This window comes from Oxyura jamaicensis, chromosome 6 (genome assembly GCF_011077185.1).
Source record: "Oxyura jamaicensis isolate SHBP4307 breed ruddy duck chromosome 6, BPBGC_Ojam_1.0, whole genome shotgun sequence".
In the NCBI taxonomy this organism is placed as follows: Eukaryota; Metazoa; Chordata; class Aves; order Anseriformes; family Anatidae; genus Oxyura; species Oxyura jamaicensis.
Window position 1 is genome coordinate 28,617,507 of NC_048898.1, and position 22,380 is coordinate 28,639,886.

Sequence of the window (22,380 nt, forward strand, 5' to 3'; positions counted from 1 at the left end):
TTTATATCCATTTAGAATTTCTTAAATTCAATTACTTTTTAATTACGATACATTTAATTCAGGCATAATGTATTCAAGTACAAATATTTAGGCTGTTTTATTAAAATCTCTGGGATATAAAAATATATTAAACTCCCTCCCTCTAGCTGTTAGTGATGACTTATCTCCGTCTAGCAAATCCATATAGATTACTTTTTTTTTTTTTTTTTTTTTCCAAAGTACTTTGGCAAGGTCACTTCTTTGAGAGTTGAAATGTAAATTACTTATATTACAGCTGTATCCTCAAAAGTTTTCATTTTGTGGATTAGTTCTCCCTGAGCTTTTCCTTGCTCCATCTGTGCTATTTTAGCACTGTGAAGTCTGAAATGTTTGCTTTCGTAAAAAGACATGTTAGGACAGAACAATCAGGAAAATGAGTTTCCTTTAATGTGACAAATGTGTTCAGGTCCTCCCATATCCAGCCTTTCTTCGCCCCTGCCTTACAGAACTTTGTATTTATTAAGCAGCTAATCTCCCGTGGCTCCCCCATGGCCTCGTCCACTCTAATCTCTCAAGGTCACCGCATTTTGGCCTGGCCACAAGAGCATTCTCTGCCCATCTGGTTTTGTGTCACCAACAAATTTGATCATTGTTGAAATTACATCAAAGAAATACCCAACAAAGATGTGAGGCAGCTGCACATCAGACTGAAAGGCAGCAGTTTTTCGTTTCCATCATGAAAAGAGCTTCTGTAAATGCAGCTATCCAGAGTAGTCAAACGCTCCTTGCAAAGCAGTACAAAATTCACTAGTGGAACAGATGCAGCTCACCAGCACGGTGTATTGTGCAACTTGTCCCCAAAGAGAGACGTGCATTGTGAATAAGATCTCCCCCAAAACAAACACTCCTATGTCTAATTTATGTTGCTGAAAAAGAAACTATGAGTGTTTCATTAAATAATACAACCTACAGTGAGATATCCCCTGTGGAAATAAAAAGACATGCAAAAACCCAAACAGATATAAATATGCATTTGTAATATGAGGACCTTATTCTAAGCACCCTGTTCTATGAAAGGGATATTCTGTTTTTTTCTACAAAATCTAGAGGCCAGAGGGAAATAAGTCTCCAGTACAACTGATATGTCCCAAGTCAACAATGGATTCATGTTGCTAAACTTCACTGATTTTTTTCTGACTTTTTCAGACGTGTTCTCTCAGCTGTATTTACAAATGAGCTGATAATTAACTCACATCTATATCTGCCCTGTGGAGAACTTGTGAGGTAGTTCAGAGATCCTATATAACATTTACAGCAAGTAAGGTCTGCATTCAAATAGGATGTTGATTCATACTAATTGCACATACTGTCTAGCTCCTATTTAGCTTTTATTCCAACTTCCATACTATTTTAAAAACAAAGATGGAAGAAAGCCAAGGAGCACTGCTATGGTAAACTGGCACTGAAATACTGTACAATCAGATTCTCCAGATCTGAAATGCAATAAAAGCTTAGATGCCAACTCACTTCCTAGTATCAAATTCTTGCTGGCATGCTTCAGTCCTAGTTATGATCCAGCAAGTTTTACTGCTGTAAAAGGTACTTTCCTGCTCCAAAGATTTTATATTTGTATCTCATCTTTCCTTCAGAAAAACCTTCTTTATTAAGCATTAAATGGAAGCAATTTACACATCACCAATTCCCAAGCATTTTTATCAGGATGCAGGTGATACAGCCTGGCTACACAGCAACAGGCCTGGAAATGAAGACTGCTGTACAAAATGGAGGTAGGGAGTTCAAAAGACAGAAAGGAAGTATCTTAGCTTGGGCATGACACCACAGCCTCCAGAAATACAAATTCATGGGAATTTCAGGAAGGTTAGCAGAACCTAATTTAAATTTCAACTTTTCTCTGTAGAATGGCAATAAATTAATTATACCACAAGATGCAGCTGGCTTCAGTAACATTGTGGGAAGAAGATAACCCAAAAATGTTTAACGAGATGAGTTTTCTTTTCTCCCATACACTAACATAGTTTTTCCTGAGCAAGAAAATAGCAAACACAGCAGCAAGTAAACCTGAAGGCTGAGAAACCCTTTCATCCGCCAAAGGTGCCAATAGCTGGGACTTCCTCACTTGGTTCGCTTTTGTAGGTGTTTGGATCCCAGACTGCGCTATCTTCCCACAATTTTGGAAACTGAAGGAATTATTGATCACAGTAATAATGACATTAAATTCATAATATATACAATCAAGACCCTTGGGCATTGCAAAAGAATACTCATAAACCTTCAAACACAAGGAAACACCAAAATGTGTTGTCACTGGAAAAAAATCAGAAGGAAAACAAAGAATGAAACAAAACAAAAGGAAAGCAAATTACCCATGTGCCTTTTGATTGTCCCATCTGTTTTCCGATCTATGTCAAAGCAAGACTTTTTGCGGCAAAGTGCTCTCTAAAACAACACAGACACTGGTTTCTCTAACTTGTCAACGTGAAAAATTTTTGTTAAAACTGTTCAAAAGTAAAGTATTAAATACTGCCATTTTATAAACCTTTAAAAACAACCCTTTATTCCTGAAAGCAATCTGCATTCCAGTGTCACTGCCCTAGAGACTATAAAGTGCTCGGTTTGTCCCCATCAGTCACATTTGATAGCTTTACATGGCAAGATGTAATACGATGTACTCAACTACACAACAAGCCTGTCAAGTGTTTGAGAAGCAGGGGACTTCTCCAAAAGTAGCTCTGAGAAAGTAAAAGGCAGTAAGAAGTATTTCTACAGTTGTTTGGTTAAAAACAAAGACACAGCTCAGGAAGTGAGTCAACAGAGACCAACTGAGAAGATTTGGTACTCTGAAAGAAGAATGTGAGAGTACTAGACATCTGATACAGTCTGTAGTAGCAATTATAAAGGGTAATAAAAATCAAGCACAGCACTGACGAGCTTTATTTAGCTTAGCAGGAAAGCAAGATTCCTCTGAAACAATGCAAAATATTTGAAAGCACAATCATATTGGCCAAAATATATCAATTAAAAGTCAGCAAAGGAAGGACATGCAATTGCCAGAAATCTCACAGAAAGTACACCTCTCTTATGTTTGGAAAGCTTGACCTCAACCAAACCTGAACACAGCTGAAGACTCTGGAGGTGCTGAGGACTGCAGAATGAGAGTCAGCAGGTGGTGCAACGTCGCTGGATGGGCTGTGAACCATGGGGGGAAATACAGCACCTCCTCACCACCACCGGTCCACTGAGTTCAGGGCTCCATGAAGAATACTTCCCCCATTTGTGGCATGGCTTCTTTCTCAAGGAAAATTTGAGCAAAATACGAATTTGGAATCATATCCCCCAAACTAGAGAGCAATTCCTGCAGCATATATGCACTGCACACTATTGTTTACAGGGTATGCACCACAGTACACACTCTAACATACGCAGCAGTGCTTTAAACAACTCCTGAGCATCACTGCTTCTTCTTTTCAATTAAATCGCTTAGTGGCATAATCATATTGATCTCAACCCCTTTATTAAAACTAAGACTTTGGCATCATGGAATGTGTCTTACAGAGCAAAGTAAAAAGTAACTCGGGTTCCAGATAGCTGCATTAGCACTTTCTTCTATTCAAGATAATTAGCCCCACTGAAAAGATGTACTTTTCCACACAGCCTATGATTCCAATCTGACTTATTACAATTTCAGTTATAGTTGAATAAATAATAAATAGGATGGTATATGCCACTAATTTTTTTTTCCACACAATTTTTTACAGAGAATTATTTTATTTAGAATCTAAATGGTAATTAACTTTGGAGTACACTCAGCAGTTGTAAAATTCATGCTGCTCTGCATTTGTAGAGGTACAAAAGGTCCCTTGTTTGCAGTACTATGCTGACTGATTCCTATGGTAGAGCTGTTGATTCTCTACATGAGTTTTCTCAGATAACACACTGCCTTTTAAATACTGGTGCACTGGGTATTTATAAAGCATATACATTCTACAGATAAGCTGGGCAAAGAAAGCTTATTGAACTTTGTAATTTAAATGACATGTTGAAAAATGATCAAAGTTTTATACAACTGTTTTTAAATGATGAAGGCAAATTTTACAATGACAACCATGACCAGTATCAGAGATAAATATATTTTAAATGGTATTTATTTTGTGTACTGAAAATCTGAGGTACTTCAGAAGTATATATGTGACAAATATACTTAAATTTGCTTTATCGTGTCAAAAATAACAACTGTCTGATAAATATCTGTGGCTTTTTGCAATACTGTGGTCAATGGGGCTGCAATGCAATACCTTGCAGTAGGCAAGCACCTCATCTGTCTGACCTCGGGACCCCACAGGTCTGTGCCCAGCACTGTGCATGGCTACAGGTATGACCTCTAACACTCAGTGCTTCCATACAAGAGATGCAGCAGCCTGTCTCTCATTTTCCTCATGATTCAAATCTCTTCTTAGCAGTGAACTTCTACTGACTAAAGCATCCTGAAGAACTGAAGCAGCCATAGGAGAGCTAACTTATTTTTCTTTGGGTGCATGCCCGCATAAAGCCAGGCAAGGGTGACTACTCAGCTGCAGTCCTTTCAGAGCCATGGCATGAGAAGTGCCAACATTATCAATTAAATGAAGCTGGGTATCTTGCTCTCCCTGTGCATCAGCTCTGGATCTAGCAGCTGTGTAATGCACAAATTTGAGCGGCTTGCTCTGTTTGGGAGCCTTTTAACTTTCATAAACTAGATGGCTTTATGAACAGGACAAGATGTTGCAGAGGATCTGGTAATGGAGGAAAATACAGCTGCTGTCTGACTGCTGAGCTATAAACTCAGTGTTCCACATAAATAATTCTCCCCATCTGTAGTATGAAGTTTAGGGAAAAACATAAGGCCGCTGATTCTGTTCAGCGCAATGCAGCTATCAGTTTTGTGAATGAATTCATACAAAGTCTCAGTACTATCTTTCGTGATATATCAGGGCATGCAAGCTTTCACACTGTACCTGTTTAAAGCTTCCTTGCTCTCCTGAAATGAATACCAATTTTAAGAGTCAGGTGATGTTCACAGCAGCCCTTAGAATACATAGAGGATGCACGATGAGCATCACAAACAGAACATCAAAGCGCTCGATGAAAGCCCATCTTGTCACTAAAAGAGCCTTTCAGAACCTTCAGCAGAATGAGATAGAAGGTCAGGAATTACTGAACAGTAACACACACATTAATATCAAATGAACTTTTGTCAATATAAGAGAGAGTATGGAACGTCCTATGCATTGTAAAGAATTACGGGTCTTTAATATGAAGAGCCATCCACATTGAAATTCTCTTCTGCTTGGAAGGAATTTCTGAGGCTCAGGCTGATACAGGTTCCTTACCATATTGCGCAAAGAAAAGAAGCAGAAGTTGTAATACAAGAATAACTATCAAGAACATGTACTGTTTTCTAGAAGAGGTACCTCTACGGTCATCTATCAGAAACATCAGACTACTGCATGGAAGCCCATGAGCTTTTTGTGGCGTAACACCAAAAGCTTTTAACATACTATCAAAAATGAAATTTGGAATCAGACTAAAAACATGAAAAATACTCTTTAAATGTCATAGAGCTTAGAAATAACTTAGAGGAAAGGTAATATCAGTGTGAATATAGCTGTGTGAAAAAAGTAGGCACACACACGTACGGAGTTCCAAAAGATGCAATTAAAGGCACACTTGCAATCTACAATACACAAAGCCACAGCATTGTTGACAGTAGCTCAACTGGGAAAGTTTCGCTTGATCTAAACAAAAATTTTGCCTAAAGAAGGACTACATATCAGGTCCAGTGAAGCTGATCTTGATCTAACGCTGACGGAAAACAACTAGAGACTTAATGGTAACCGGGGCCTACAGTAAAGAGACCCTAATAATAGAACGCAAATGGCTGTCCTCTGGCTGAAAGCAAGAGAAAACATTTGGTTTGGGTTAATTATGAAACATAGCCTACAATAAACATTTATTATAATTTAATGTTATGAATATGGGCTATCCAGATTAAAAAATAAAATAAAAATTGCCAGATGAACAGACGAAATAATACAAAACACATTTTGCCACCATACAAGAATGCAAAAATAAGCAGCAAACTTTTACAGAATTTGATCTAACCCTCCTTTTAAAAAAAATACATCTGAAACTAAAAGAAGTAACTAGAATACTATTATAGTTAGCTCAACGTATGTTCTTCACAGAAATATGTGACATGACAAAATACTACATTTAAAATATGCAAACATAACTTTTCTTGCTCTGTCACATGTCCCTAAGAACTGCCACTGGGCTTGGCAAATGGCTGCTGAGGTGTGACTGCTCTCCATCTACCTGAACTCCTCCGGAACAGGGCTCTAAGTTTCCCATTAGTGGCCAACTAGCAAAAAGAGTAACAATTAGAAAAACATTTATGCTTCATTACACATCAACATTTATCATATTAGGATATAACACAGCACTAGAGTTTATGGAATTATACCACATTAAAAAGCAAACCTGTCATTTCTTTCTCTCCAGAATCAAATACAATAATTTATGTCCTCCTCCAGGAGGATGCTGCCAACTGCCCAGTTTTGATACATGAAGGAATAGCTGTTCAATACACATGAAAGTAGAGAGACAATGGCCAGAGGATTTTCTGTTTAAATATATATTTTATACTACCTGCAGGCCTCTAATTAGCAGTTTGAGATTTTTTTTTTTAGTTTTACTAAGGTACAAATTGTTGCCTTCTTGCCTTGTATTAGCCTGCCTCAGTTCGGGTGTTGCTTTAAAAAAAAAAGAAATTCAACTGAATACTCAACATTTACTTGTCACCAATGAAGAAAAGAAACTGCCAGAAATTCAGGTCTTGAAATTCTAAGTACAGCATAAAAATTAATGCTGTATGACAGTCATCACAGGATACATTCTCTAAACAACAAAAGACAAAATTCCTCATGAAGCAAACACAACTTGGTTCTTCTTTGTTTGTTTTATGAAATAAAACAGTGGCATGATTGACAATCTGAAGCGTGATTCATTTTATTAGCTTTAATAAATTAAACAGGCTCTGAAAGCTAGATGTGAGGGTAGGGACTTCTGTTTCCAACTAACTAACACCTCTGAACTCTCTTGGCTGTGATGCTACAACTACGGACAGAAGAAATAGCACAACGAAATGAACTGTGACAGAGCTTGCAATCCAACCGCAACAAATACCGGCTCGAAAATATTTGGCCTTCCCTTTTCTAGATGTCTTTAAAAACACGCTGACCTAAATATCTTGTGGTATAAGGACACCACGCCGCATTACAGGCGGGAAGGTTTGGGTCTTTACCAGTTGCCAGCTGGTGTTCAGCTGCATTACGGATACAAACACATCTCTTCTCTGCAATCCTTCCTAAAAAGCATTGTGGCAAAAGTCAGTGGTCTGCTGATACCACCTGTAAAGGTTGTGAAAACTCCTATTAGGAAGAAAAATACACTGTCACAGAATGGCCAATCTAAAATACAGTCAGGAAATAAGGATAAACACTTTTTTTTTTTTTTTTCTTTTTTTCTTTCCAATGGAAAGAGCTATTTTGGGGGCAAGTTCTGGAAGTTTACAAGAACGAGGCTCCTAGCCTTCCTTTCAGTAAACCTGTTCTTGCATGATTTATGAAAAGAAACTTTTCAGTCAGACAGGCCCATAATTAGAGATGCATTTGTACCTTAACTCTTCCTTTAATATATGTATTAGTCAGACTTTAAGTGCATCAGCAAAGGTGATCTTCGATACTGGTAAAACATTAATTTATATCATATACTGGAAAAGGAATGTTTGAATATAATTTCAAGGCTGTGACAAAAATGAATTGTACAACAGAGAAAAAGCTACATCCTAAGTGTCCTGACCTCAAAGTGCCTGTGTTTGCCAAATACACATTAGCTCAGCCTTTACGTTTAATATGAAAAAAGCTAACGTACTGCCAGCACCTCCTCACTCGAGCCTTAAAAAGGCTAAGGATAAAGCTGTCAGAAGAATGAACTCGGCCACGTCTTCTACAAACCGTGCAGCTTCTCATGCTAGCACCAGATGTGAAGAGAACCAACCTAGCTTAACATCTGGGTGTTATAACAGGAACTAGGTAAATGCCACATTTGCCAATAAAAATTATCACAGCTCTCCACGACACCTACACTGGCTGCACCTCTTGCAGCCCCGGCAGCCCCTCCGCCCTACACATTAACTCCGTCATGGAAACAAACCCGAGCTGCTCCAAATGGTACGGAAGAAATGTGAACAGCAGGAGTCCCCCAGTGGTAAAAACACCTCAAAGAAACCTCCTCCTCTTCCCTAATATCCGTTATGCACTAGTCCTGGCAGCTGGCCAAAACCCTGCTGCTGAACAGCTGCAGGTGGATTTAGAGATGTGTTTTAAGACTTCTGCCACTCTTTAAAAAAATAAATAGTCCAAAACAATAAACATCTGAGAAGTTAAGACATTCAAAAAAATCTTTCTAGCTTTCCTGTTCTGAAATCTAAGAAATCACTCCAAATACGCACAGGAATTTCTAAAATTTTACAATACATCTCTGCTACTCTGCCGTGTCACACAACAAAAAGTTAATACCCCAAATCAGACACTGCACACAACTAAGATCTGAGGAAAATATGATTTGTAAAGCGTTCCTCTGAAATACCAGTATTTTCTGAGTTTAAACGTATTTCAAATATTATAAATCCTTTTAAATTCTGAAAACTACACAGACGGCTAAGTAATAAACCTTAATTCTTCGAGACATGCTCCTTGAGCCTCTGATCTTGTTCAACGCGTAGCATTCACTCTCAGGAACATTATGAATTGTCACCCTAATCTATCAGTGACACTTTTTGCCACAGAAGCAGCACAGGCAGCTATGGAGATAGAGCAGCTATCTGTTACAAGCACTTTACATGTCTCCCATTCTGATAGCTGCGGTGGGAAGTAGCTCTTTTCAACCCAGTCCGGGTCCATAATCATTTATTATACTTCTCATTCTGGCTAAAGACAGAAACTCGTCACTTTACGTATTCTACAAGCCTGAACGCTGATTTTTACAGAGCAGTCCTGAGCCCTTCAATTAGCGCATATTACTGCTCAAGAGGAGCTAACTGCTTTATTCTTTGGGGGACAAAATAGTTCCTTCTGTAGCTTGTAAATTACATTTCTCCTCACAGTCTAGACCAGATACGGCGTACTGAGCCGCGATACAGCTCATTTTCTTAGCTATGCAAAGTATTGATATTTTGTAAGATTTTTATGCTGACCTTTTCTCTTTAAAGCAGAACCAAAAGTTTGCAACATTTAAATCCTTGACTGAATGCAACAGGAAGGAGCTAACTCTCATTTTAATAATCTGGGGGATTTGTAAGTTTACCTGCAATTAGCATAGGTGAAAGCTAGCCTCAGACTGTATAATTACTGCACAGTAATGCCGTACCTAAGCCCTAAAGATGACAGCTTCACAAGTACAACCATTCTCTGTTAAAGTGAATAATTTAAAGTAGATAATTAAGAACACTGCAGAGCAGCTGCTCACAGTGGATGTCACTAAGTCTGTTTTCAGAAGTATCTGTACAGCTTAAAAGATGCCCAGAGACACCAACACATTTTGTAATAAGAAATAAATAAATAAAGTTCAGCTGTCACAGTTATTCACCGTTTATGGCTGTGGTTATGCCATTAACGATGTCCTTAATATATTGACAACCTCACCTTGTAGTCGCTAGTTCAAACACAGTGCAAGAGGGTAATGACCAGAAGTATTTATACTGCATTCACATGGAGAACCACACGGAGTGAGACTGGGGGAAGGGGGCAGGTACAGGACAGGTACCCGAGCTACAGAAATCATCATGGTAATTGGCACCTTGGTTGGCAGCTTCCACAAGGAGGACAAGGATTGAGTGAAAAATGACCAACCTACCTTCTTGTTTCTAGGAGTACCAGAGCCCTGCTCCAGCAGAGGGTTGTTCTACTCAGCTCTGCCAGGCCAGGCATGTCATAGGGGCAAAACCAGTATCTCTTTATGGCTAGCTGAGGCATTTGGTAGCATTTTTCTTAAAATAGGTTAATTCTAAATTTATTCTCATGTATGCACTTTAATCTTCCCACAGCTCTCAGGGAAAGGTCAAGGGCACGAAGATAAAATATGTTTAGCTATACAGCAGCAATGTATTAAAGAGCTAAATGAAGCTTCAAGTCAAATTACTCTCTATGTATTGAATGAAAAAAAAAAAAATCAACACTGTATGCCTTCTTCCCTAAACATTAATGCGGTAATATTAATGCATTCGCTTTCTACTCAAACCACAAGAGCCATCTAGGTATCCCTATGTAGTGCAAAAAAAGAAAACAACACCCTGCATTCAACAAATCTCGCACCAATTTATACACAAGATCAAATACACTAACGCACCACATTTCTTTACAAGTCTCCTCTAATTTTCTGTTGCGAAGGTGGGACATTTGGCAATGGGAAGAGACATCTCACGCATCAGCAGCCGTGGGGAATGTTTGCTTAGAAGCGCACACGCAGTTTGACCTCTCAGAGGATCAAAGCAGTTTACTTCATCAGGTCGTAAGCGTTATCAACCACTGCAAGTTTTTGTCTCCCTTTCACTGTTCAGGAGACTAAAATTAAGCAAATAGCTTATGAGGGAAATAATTATGGGTTTATGATAAAACTGTAATTCTCGTAACTTTTCATATAAGGCTATAGCAGGCGTTATCCTTGCAATCCTTTAAAGAAATCTGACAAGCAAATTTATCAATTTATAAAAGCCTTTCAAGTAGTGCAGACACCTTGCTGTCTTCAATCATGTCTCGTTTCATGATGGTGCATGTGGAGAAGACTTGTTTGTCTGGGTCCTAATGGGTAACATGAAGTACATTCCCATGGCAATACAAAATGAACGACAATAAAAATGATAATTCACTTTGCCGTCAGGTTCAGACCCTGTAGGTGTGAAGGAAAGCAAGTAAAGCTGCAGGGGCTGGGTTTTGATTTGGTATTGTATTTAGACGTTCTGTAGTTGAGAACTAATTGCGCTTAATCTGCTCAATAAAATTATCTTCGCTGCTATTAGTATCCCAGACTTGTGCTATTATATAATCCTAACCTATTTTTTAAACAGACATTTTAATCTGCTGCTTAAGCGTTCATTAATGCAAAGTCACTGCTGTGCAGAATAGATTCCACTCTACTTGCAAGTGTCAAACATGGGGAAGTCTGGGTATTTGGACATAATTCCTTGAAACTACCACCAAAAGATATCATCTTTCTTGATTTTCTTTATGACCGTACTCCATCTGGAAAAGAAGATGACTCCAAGAAATGCGACATTATTTGTAAATATGATATAGCATTACTCAAATAATTAAATGTGATGTATGTGTTCACACATAACAGCTTTTGGACACGATCCTACCTTCTTGTTTTATTTTTGAATCTGAGTAAATAATCTTCATGCCAACTAACCTAAATGCATGAATTATTTTCCATTTTAAGAATCCTGAGATGCTCAATTATCCAGTACAACTGTCAGCCATCGACGGTACTTAATTGTCTGTGCGTTCCAAGTCCATTACATGTTTATTTATATCACTTGCACGACACAGTAGATGTTTTATGAGACTAGAATACGATGGGATATGTCACAGTCTAATGCTTTGTGATATGACAGGAATCATACCTGTTTTTTAAATCCTAGCTTTTCAAGGAAACGTAGGTAAGTTGAGTATCAGTCTCCTCTCATCTCCACACCCCTGATGCTCTCAGCAACCTTTTAACCCACAGGACATACTTGGCCTCGTTTGACAGAGAAATTCTTACACATTTGATGAAAAACTGCAGGTTTGGGTGGGGGAGATGACCCAAGCGGACCTGCCTGCTGAGGAAAAAGCAGGTATCTCTCTGGCTCTGAGAAGAAGGTGCCAACCCACACGTGCTTACAGTCCTTCAGCACATGCCTAACACCCAGCTAGCCACAACACGTGCTGCCCCACAGAGACCAGCGACATGGGGGCAGAATTAAGGACAAGTGATGAGGGAGTATCAGGGGAGAGAGCACAGCACAGAGACAGAAAATAGGAGCTGTTCAGAGAGCAGGGGGCAGAGAGGAGATTGAGGACTCGAATTTATAGGAAACTGGGCTTTATTAGCTCCATTACTCAGGAACAATTTCTTTTATTAGACCACATTTCAAACTCTTTATATGGAGGGTGAGAACAGTTTGGAGAACGCTGGAAAAAAGCAGAGTTAAAGGGCAGCTCTCAAGGAGGAGAGGAGGCGACGCATCAGCAGAGGCACGGGACAGGTGAGGACAGGGAGGCACCGAAGCACGGAGAAGGGGAGAGCAGGGTGAGGGAGAGAAGGGCCACAAGGCAAAGCCATCAGGCAGGAGAGCGTAGAGGAGCCCATCATAAAAAAAAGGGAAAGGAAGGAACTGGTTTTGCTGAACTGAGTTTTAAAACTGAATTTAGGGTGCGGAATTTAAAAGGAGGAAAGTGGAAGCTTTTAACACTTTTGAACCTCATCAGCTGCATGACAAAACTTTAATGGGAACATGTATTTTATGGACACCAGACAGTGATAAAATCATATAACCAGTGAATGCAGAAATTCATCTTTATTTATGGGTTCCTGCTCAAATTGTTTGATATCTTCAACTCTCTTTACAACCCATCATTTCTGTGAATTTCTATGCAGGAAGAGCTATCTCTATGCCATTACACCGTGTCATGCATCTCTCATGTTAAATTTTCGGCTGAGTGCAGATTGCACAGGACAATAGCCTGACACAAAGATTGTCGTCAAAGCATCACAGTAACTAAAGAACTATCCAGAAAATAACTTGTGTTAATGCCCTAACTACATCGATAGCACTGTTGTGTTAGTTTCACCCAACGAAAATGCAATCATGTCAAAATAAAACCAAAACACTAATATAAAATAATTACAGAATTCATTTCGTCAACAAAAATCGTCACACATCTAAAATCAACGCTGAACACATTCCTTCCCAAGGTTAAAATAATACAATGTACAGCTTAAAATAAGAAATGTATGATGCTTATCACAAGTAAGTTCTGCCTTGCAACTCAGAAATTCTTATTTCTTTTCATCACATACAGGCATTTTACTCTCAGCGTTTTTAACATACTGTCAACTGCTGACAGATACCACTGGCTTTTCCAACGCTGCCAAAGTTATCCTTGAGAATCAAACACAAATAGGGCTATAAAAGTCAACTTCTAAAATATTTTAAAATGTTAAGAGCCAGACTGCAAATCACCTGCCGGGAGTTGCACCTTGCTGTGCCATCAAGAGACGGAGAGCTGCAGGACGCTGCTCTTTTTGGCACTGTTCTCTGCGTTTCATGAGGGGATGCGGCTTACCGACAAGCCCCCTGTGGAGGACTGCCACAGACAGATGCCTCACCGTCCCTGCTGCACCAGTCCTCCTGGCACCACTGCAGCATCCCTGTGCTGCCACGGACCTGTGTCAGAGGAAACGCAGGCTTTTTCTCTTGCTCTCACCATGTCATGCCTTCAACTGCAACTGAGACCGCTGCGTCCAGCTGCTTATCCCTGCAATACACCAGTTTGCGGATACCTGACAAAAACGTGAACTTCTTGGTGAGTTGTTCTGTCCCCCCACAGTCCACAACTGCTCCCGCTAGCCAGCTCCTTGAAATGGATGCATCGCTCCCCACGGGCGACCAGGCCCAGCAATAAGCACCCCGTCTCTCCAAGTAATTCCACCAATATCGCTGGGATATCGGCAGATACCCATCCACCTTTGCTGCTACTTCCTAAGTAGTGTGGTATATACACAAACCATAAAGCTGGCCTATGATTAGAAACAGAAGGATACACAATTTGCTGCTCAAAAGAACACACACGTTTGCTCATTTGATACCTGGTTCACCACGCTATAATTGAGGCTTTCCTGCAAAGATAGAGACGAAAGGTTTGGCAATTCTGCTCTCCAAAGCAGCAACTTGAGACAAAGATGTGCTCCACTGTATGTGCTGTATGCCAAAATCAGAAAGCCAGGCCATGCTTATTCAGCCAGCTATCTCCCACCACTTCCCTTTGAGGCTCCAGGAAAACACTGCTCTCCTTGGAGTTTCCTTCAAGTCTCCTACATATTCTCTCTTGCTCCTAGCATTCAAGGAGACGTTGAATATTCATGCCGAAATACTCTGTGTTGTATCACCAGATGCTTCCTCCTTCCATGGAATGGATTTCATCCCATTCCCGTGTTGAAATGGGTTGACAAGCCCTGCCTAGACTACTGGGAAAAGCAACTCTGCATTGGCTCAGAACTGTGCCATGTTAAAGAGGATAGAAATTTTCTTCTAACAAATCTTCAAAGATATTAGAAAAAAAGGTTCCAATTATCTCACCAAGGCAAGAAATACGGACTAAGCTGTGAATATTTATATATTCTTACTTGGTGTTTCAAGGCTTGTTCACGTTCCTGCTGAAGCTAGTATGCGCTGCCTTTATAAGACAGTCAATCAGTTACTTCAGCAAGGTACTTAATTCCCCTCTCATAATCAGATCTAGCTTCAAGAAATGCAGAAAACAGGAAATTCAAAGAGCTCCTGCAAGCCAACAGTCACCAAAGTGACACTCTTTTGTGTGAAGTCCAATCTGATTATGGAAATGGCAGAAGTGGAAATCAGCAACTAGTATCTATTCAGCCTTGATAACTTGTTATCTGACTGGAAGCCAGCCTAGTTGTCTCTGCAAAGAAAATCTGCAGACAGAAATGTCAAAGAACACAAGCATTGCACTGCTCCTATTAGATTTATTTTTGTCAAACTATTTTCATTTTGTTAAATGCAGCTAAAATAGATGCCTGGGTTTGTTTGTTTGTTTCTTGAAACATGCAAAGGGACACAAATTCTCACTGGAGCATTACTCCAGATTTACAATTGTAACAATAATATTAAATATCAGTCCAAAAACTATTATTTTGATTAATACACAATATCTGAGAAAGGAAAATATAGCTATGCATCAGAGAGTCTAGTGTAAGCAGAATTAACAATACATTTTTACTTTTCTGTTTCAAAAGCCTCAACTTCACGTCAGAAAACCAGAACTAAGCCAAAAAATTACAACAGGAAACAGAATACATGTAATCAAATAAAAAGATTTTGATGTGTTATGCTTACTTCAGTGGGAACAGAATCAGATTGCAAGACTCTATTAACTTAATAGGATCTGGTTTATTGTTTATGAAATTGGGTGAGTGTGCAAGGTAAGTAACATGAAATATCTCTTTTTCTGAAATTAAAAAAAATGCAACAATATAAAAGGCAAGAGCTAATAAGAGCATTGTAAACAATCAAGAGAAATCAACGTATTTAGTAGTTTGCAAATTAAATTGCCCTTGTAGAAACGTGGCACTGCAAATATTCTTACAACAACGTCTAAAGAGCATGTTAAATTAGAAAAATACATCGTATTTGAAATATGCGCAGATTTAGGAACAGACTCAGGATTAGAGGCCTCAGGCTGCAGGAACTGGGGATGTCATACAGTATTTACTCATTGCAGAAGCCACTAATTCACATGCCACAAACTCCAGAAGGAAAAAGCAGTGAATCTTTTCACTAGGACAGCAACTATAACATAAATAATAATAGATCTATATATGGATTCTATAAAAGAAAAGTAATTTGCTAAGTAGTAGCAAGTTACTTTTACTTTGTAGAGCACAGCTCTTATGTTAGTACAGGGATTGTGAAAATGGATAGGGAAACACAGTCAACTCTTGATTAAAAGAATTTCAGGATTAGGAAGGCCTGGACAACATTAACACACTATGACACGGTGTTTTCTCATTGTGTACCCTGTGCTTTACAGTAGTAGTAGAAAGGGAAAGGATGGGCAGAAAGAATCCTGAGGAGCTTTAAGCATATGGACAAGGAAGCTCTGTTTCTCTGGATCCTGTGAATCCATTTGGAAAAACCCTAGTCTTCCTCCCCTGCTCATTGCAACTTTTCCAAAGGAAATGCTTGCAGCCCACTCTCTGTGATGCCTGCACCCCAGCCTGGGAAGGATAACACAATGGGGAGGACCTGAAGAAGTGTTTTAGCAGTGTTTTGCATACTGAAGTTCATTCTTTCCCAGCACATGCTTTTTCACTGGTGAACTCCAATGATACAGGCTGCCTACAAGACTTCCAATAGCTCAGAAGAAGGGGGAAAACTACTAACCCCCTCCTTCCTTCTGAACCACGCAGAGAGACCCATCTCTATCTCCACTAAATCCTTACATATCTCACAAAAAGAATGTACATAAAACTGTCTAATTTAAACGCCACCAGCACACATCCTTCTGAAAATTCCATCACTGCTGACTTTCTTAGGGTCTCAACTTTTTAAATGCAATAAAAGGCCACCTTACTGACAATTATTGTTTGCATTCATACTCCTAGCTTACTCACTACGCCAGTCAAGCCTGCCACCTTCATCTGCTATGCTCCTCACATTGCTCCAGTGAGGAATTACACACTCCAATAAGAAGCCCTATGTGCTGTGCTGTCTACTGAATTTTTTAATTAACAAATTTACCATAGTAAGTATTAAGTATACCCTTTTCTTTTAAATTTAAGCAACAAGAAATTCACAAAGTCTTTGAAGAGCAAACAGCCTCTTACGAGACAAGCAGAATCAGGAAAATCTCCTTTTTGAAATACAGTCGTATGAGCCAGTTTCTCTCTCATTTGTTGCTGACACAACACAAACTTTGCAAAAACAACTTACTACACTAAGCTTGTAACCAACCACAGACTACCAGCAAAACTTCCATGTTTAAGAAACTCTGATTTTTGTTGCATCTTATTTAAGATTATTTTAACATAGCAGATGTAAAATAAAGAACAAATGATACACAAAGCTGAAAAAATGGATATTAAACCTGTGATTAACTAGGTAACTTAAAAAATGAGTCCGTAGGCATACGTCATCCTAAATATGTTGATCTAAATATTCAGTTCTTTTTAACATTATGTAATTGGTTCACACCACTTCACAGCCATGGCTTAAGGCTTTTTATTTGGCTTTAGTGTCTCTCAGTTTTGTGTTCAAATAAATGAGACATTTCAGAAACATTTGTTTTGTATGTATTTCTACACATACACGAAGCTGTAGTTCTAATGTAAGATATTTCCCTACAATATGCCACAGATATGACCACAACACTGTGTCAGTTGATATCAAAATAGTAAGATCTCTCTCAGTCATGATGGTCAAATAAAATACAAATTCAAGAAGCAAACTGTTCCCAAGTAGTAAAAAGCTGTAGATAGCTTTAACAAGTGACAAACCAATTCAAGCATCTATGCTTTCTTTGGTGTGAAACTCAACTCTTAAAATCGAATCAACAGATTTGGTATTTACCATAGTTGCGATGTAAGTCAATAGCCTTAAAATGTTTTCACCTCTCAGAAGCTGTTAAGGTTTAAGCAAAAATGGTTGTTTAAGCTTAAATCACAGTAAGTAACCCAAATCTGCTACTCTCTGATACACACACAGGTCTTCAGTAATTCCAAGGGCTGCCTACTAGCATGGAATTCACAACCTTGAAGCAGAAGCGCCACATCAGACACAGTATTCCTAAAGAAAAATCAGACACATATATGGCAAACCAGAAAATAAGACAGCTCTGTACTGGGAAGAGTCACAGCCCTAGACTTGGCAATGTGAGGTGTCAGGACTAACTTCAGAGGAGGAGCTGAATTCTGAACTTAACGCGTAGATAGGAAGGAAGGTCAGGCTCCTGAATACACAGAATGCATTTTCACAAGTAAATCAAGCACTGAAATCACATCCCTATTTTAGTCATCTTTTTTACATTACACTTGCCCTACAAATTTAGTAGAGTCAAATACAAAACTCATCCTTGTTATAATATCTAATATCTTGTTATAATACAGTACCCTGTGCTTAACAACTAGCACTATGATAAATAATTTTGTGGGTTTAAATTTTTATTTTCTGTGTTGTTGGACATTGCTTTAAGTTTTATATAGAATACTTACCTTGTCTTTATAGTTCTAGATTAATTAAACCACTAGTGCCAGCACAACACAGGCCACTTAAAAATGTAACACAAAGCTTCATTTTAATAGCATGACCACATTATTTGTTCATATTATGTTAATGGGAAATAGAGGGAAACTACAAATTAGTAACAGGGTTAGGAATATATTCCTATTTTGTTTTAAATCAACATATTGATGCTTGAAGGAATAAGAGTATGGTGTTCCGTTTAAGTAAAGGATGCAATTTTGAACATCTTGCAGCACAGAATTGGGCCAACTTCAACCTTTTTTTAAAACTGTCCTCCATTTCTTAGACTTAGGTATGCTCCAAAAGACTTAGATAACACACGAAATACTCCTGTTAACCAAACACCTCCCTGTGCCCCCATTTAACACAGAAGACAATTACCGTGATTTTCTACACTGTTTCAAAAAATTAATTTAAAAAAGAACAACAGAAGCAGTAGGCTTGATATATACTAAGTCAAACAGTACCACAGAGTAACCTAAATGAGAAGCATGGGTTAATCTCTGCTTTTAATTGCACCCAGGTAACTTTCATGAAAGTGAACACTGCAGCAACATCTGTAAGGATAAATTATTATATTACCAGATGAGCAGTTATGACACTGCTGCCAACACTGCTTGTACACTTTTCCTAGTTTTGTTTTTTTAAAAATCAAGACATAAAAACCTTCCAACGTTCTGCTGTTTGGGGGAATGCGCAGAGCCCTGAAAAACTGTGAGACTTGGCAGCTTTAAAGAATGGTATATGCAGTAATAACCATCATGATAAGTAAAGTAACTTTTGCTAATATTTCTCTTTAAGATTGCAATACTTCCAAATACTAATGCTTTTCCTCTTTATTGGAGCTTTTTTTGTTGTTGTTGTTCCGTGCAAATCTACACCTCCAAACCTTGTAAGACTGAAACTTCCATCAAAGCGAACAGGAATTTGTGGTGCACCACCAACAGCAAACGTTTCCTAACTAGTCCACCAGCATTCCAAGTGGCTGTGGTAGGAAGGACATCACTTGTTGGCAAATACATCATGTTTTATCATCACACTAAACAGGCAGAAAAACTTACTGCATTTCTGAAATAATTTGTAAGTAAATATGCAATCTGAAGTATAATGGAAAGTCAGAGTGTACACAGGGTATTTTCCTCAGAGATCACAGCACTGCAAAGGGAGGTTAGAATTTGACCCTTGGCAGGCTGACCATAAACTTTAAGAAAACAGCCTGGAACTTCTCTATGTTGATTTTATATTCTGTTGTTGTTGTTGTTTTTAATAAATAAATAATTGAAAATTCTTCAGATATTAATCTTTGCTCTCTATTTCTGCAATAGACTTGCTCACCAAACTCAGATCAGCCTTTCAAAGGATGTATGTGATTTGTATCTGAAGCCACATTTTGAAAAGTGACTGAAGGTCTGATTTTCAAAGGCATTAAGATACCTAAAGATGCATTAAGCACTTAGAATTTTTAAAACTGTCTGGGCATCTAACACCTATTTTAATCACTTAGCCCTTCTGAAAATCCCAATGGGAAGTTATCTACATTTTATGTGTCTATATGCCTTTGAAAATCTGTACCATTAAATGCTTAACAACCTACATCCCCCTGGCTTTTAATGAGACTTAAGGTCCTAACAAGTGTAAGTACTGCTCAAAATTGGTCAAACCAGTCTCTCTGGCATTTTTTTTCTCCTTTCTTTTGAAGAGCAATCTCCTAATGATTAGCTGTAGCACATCAGTTAACTACAGCTTTAACACAATCAGACTCATGTTATGCTCTGCACAATGTTTTGGTTTGTTTTATGAAACTAAACAAACAGAAGTCCTGAGTATATACTGCATCCTCACAAGGAGGATTTCATCCTGGAACTATGAAAAAGAATATGATTTCCAACCTGTAACCCCTGTCAATGCCACAAATTCATTGTTTCAATATGATCCAAAATGAGTGTAACTTAATCTGATAAAAACAAACAGCGTGATTTAATTATTGAGCAACATAATCTAATTACTACAAATAAGTTCTGAAAGATAGGCACAAAATTTTGAACAGCAAAAATTAAGAGAAAAACTGGAAAAAGAAAAAAGTTGTAAATTGGCTCTTTAAACAGACAGCAGTTCCAAAAATTTGACAAGCCTTAATTTTGAAATTAATAATAAAAAAACTGTGTGGAACTATGAAGCATTCCCTTATATAAACATTTGAAAGATTATCTTCCATTCTTCTTGAATGTCAATGGAAGGTAACTTGCACTGACCACATTCCCAAAAAGGAAATTAGGAACATAGGGAATCAGATTGCCACCTACAGGAAAATTTAGCATTTATTGTCAAGAATGACTCAAGAAGAATACAAATTGCCATCCTGCCAAGAACTCCTTCAGTTTTACTAATTATTTAAAAAACAATTAGTATTTTGCTCTGTGCAACTGTATCATGAACTTCTTAAATCCAAAAAGTCATTAACATTCCACTTAACAGGGTTATGCTCCACAAGCTACAGAAGTTCCATAATTCAGCTATAAAGCAGCAGATTAAAAGCATGTTTCAGCTAAAGAATTTTAAGTCTGCTTACCTGATACAATTGGTGCTAGCCTGAATATGTCTGATAGTCTGCTGTTAACTGGTTCATAGGGGGAATCTTCGAGCAAGTCATTTCCTAAAGGCAAAAAATATTTTGAATTTTTTTATACAAGAATTCAGGCTAAGATTTTGTGTTTACTTTTACTTTGAGATAAAGTAACTCTATAACTAGGAAAGGTACTCTGCTTTAATCTGCTTGTACGGCTATTTCTCTATAAACACCTGAAAGAAGCACGTTGTTTATCTCTGTCACTAGTTCTTTTCTCTCCTTCCTCCATGGATAAGGTCATAATTTGCAGTAACAGTCTGACATCACCCCGGCTGTCCCATCTCAACATGGGAAACAGGACAGAAGCTGTAGCAGGCATGTTTTCTCTTCGCCCACATTAGCAGTAGAGCTCTTACTTAGAGGAGCAGCCCAGGTGACAGCTAAAAAACTAACATCTTTGGACTAAAACGTTCCTAACAAGATGCTGTTGGAAGGGAAACTTAGTTATGATGCAGAAAATACCCAAGAGTAGAGCAATTTACAACATAAATAGGTATTGACTCATTAAAATGTTCCAGTTGGTGCCTGGATAAATGAACAGAAAGGGATGACTTCCACAAAAGAATGCAAAAGTAGCTACAGATAAAAAGTTTAATGGGGACCACATGGAAATGAAAGACTGCATCTTCAAATCCAGGGGCAGAGAAAAGCAGGGCCAAAAATAAAAAAATAAAAAAAAAAAATTGTCAGATCTCTCCCAAGGACCTGACTGTTCTCAGACTATGGAAAGTTTGCCAATGGCATCAATGAGAACAGAATTTCCAAGTCAATCACTGTCATATCGCTTTTAAGTGGCACTTCTACCTGGTCTAGGAAGCACAGATCTTTTTTCTGCCTCTGCTTGCCCAGGGAATGTTGCTAGTAAATAATGGAAAGAAAAACTTTTCCTTAAAACAATGCTTCTCTTCATATTACATTTAACTGTCAGCAAAGAGCTAAGAAATCAGTTTCAGTGTCCTGTGATCTTGTTAGGTGAGTCCTAATTAAGGACTTGAATTATTAGGAAAATATCTCCAAATGACTGTTTTTGTAGCTTTTGCACTTGCTAATGCCCTTATCGTTTGACTCTGGTTTAGAAAGGTCAGCTGGGTCCCCTGGAGGAAACCCTCATTGCGGATTTCCCAACAACAGGAGATGGAGCAGCAGCTGTTCTTGAGTCGGATGAAAGGTCCTCAGTTTGCAGCTGAAGAGCACAATATGAATTACGAGGTCAGAACCTCAGTTTAGTCTCAGTGGCAGCAGCTAGCTGACGCGAGGGGCTGCGAAATCACACTGCATTATGGGGAGTGTAATGTTTCTGTGTTTTGCAACGTACCCTGTAAGCTCTGGTACATGCTCCAGTAAATGCGCAGGCAGTTTTTCTCCTTCTTCATGCCCCTCTTACAGCGGCAGTTGTACAGAGATTTCTGCTTGAGAGCCTCCATGGCGCTTTTGCATTCGTCCTTTGCCTCCAGGCCTGTCGCCCGACTGAAGTTGCTCTCTTTGCCAGCTACACACTGCCTCAGTGTCCTGTATTTAGTACTACAGCTCTGCTCCTTGAGACATTGATCGCTGGCTTTCACGCAGTCCAGGCGGTCCCCTCCAGGCAGCCCGCTCACTTCTGCAGACAGAAGTACATCTAGAAAGAGGAGACACA

The 22,380-nt window shown here is 38.7% G+C and overlaps 1 protein-coding gene across 2 annotated transcripts in view; it reads right to left on the reverse strand.

The window, feature by feature from the left end:
- GFRA1 (GDNF family receptor alpha 1) overlaps positions 1 to 22,380 on the reverse strand; it is a 258,614-nt gene that overhangs the window by 120,718 nt on the left and 115,516 nt on the right. For both annotated transcript variants that reach the window (XM_035329554.1, XM_035329553.1), the window contains exons 2-3: positions 22,060 to 22,362; positions 20,688 to 20,771 (exon numbers count right to left, since the gene is read on the reverse strand). In XM_035329554.1, coding sequence (XP_035185445.1) covers positions 20,688 to 20,771; positions 22,060 to 22,168 — 193 coding nt within the window. In that variant the 5' untranslated portion in view covers positions 22,169 to 22,362. The remainder of the gene's footprint in view (positions 1 to 20,687; positions 20,772 to 22,059; positions 22,363 to 22,380) is intronic.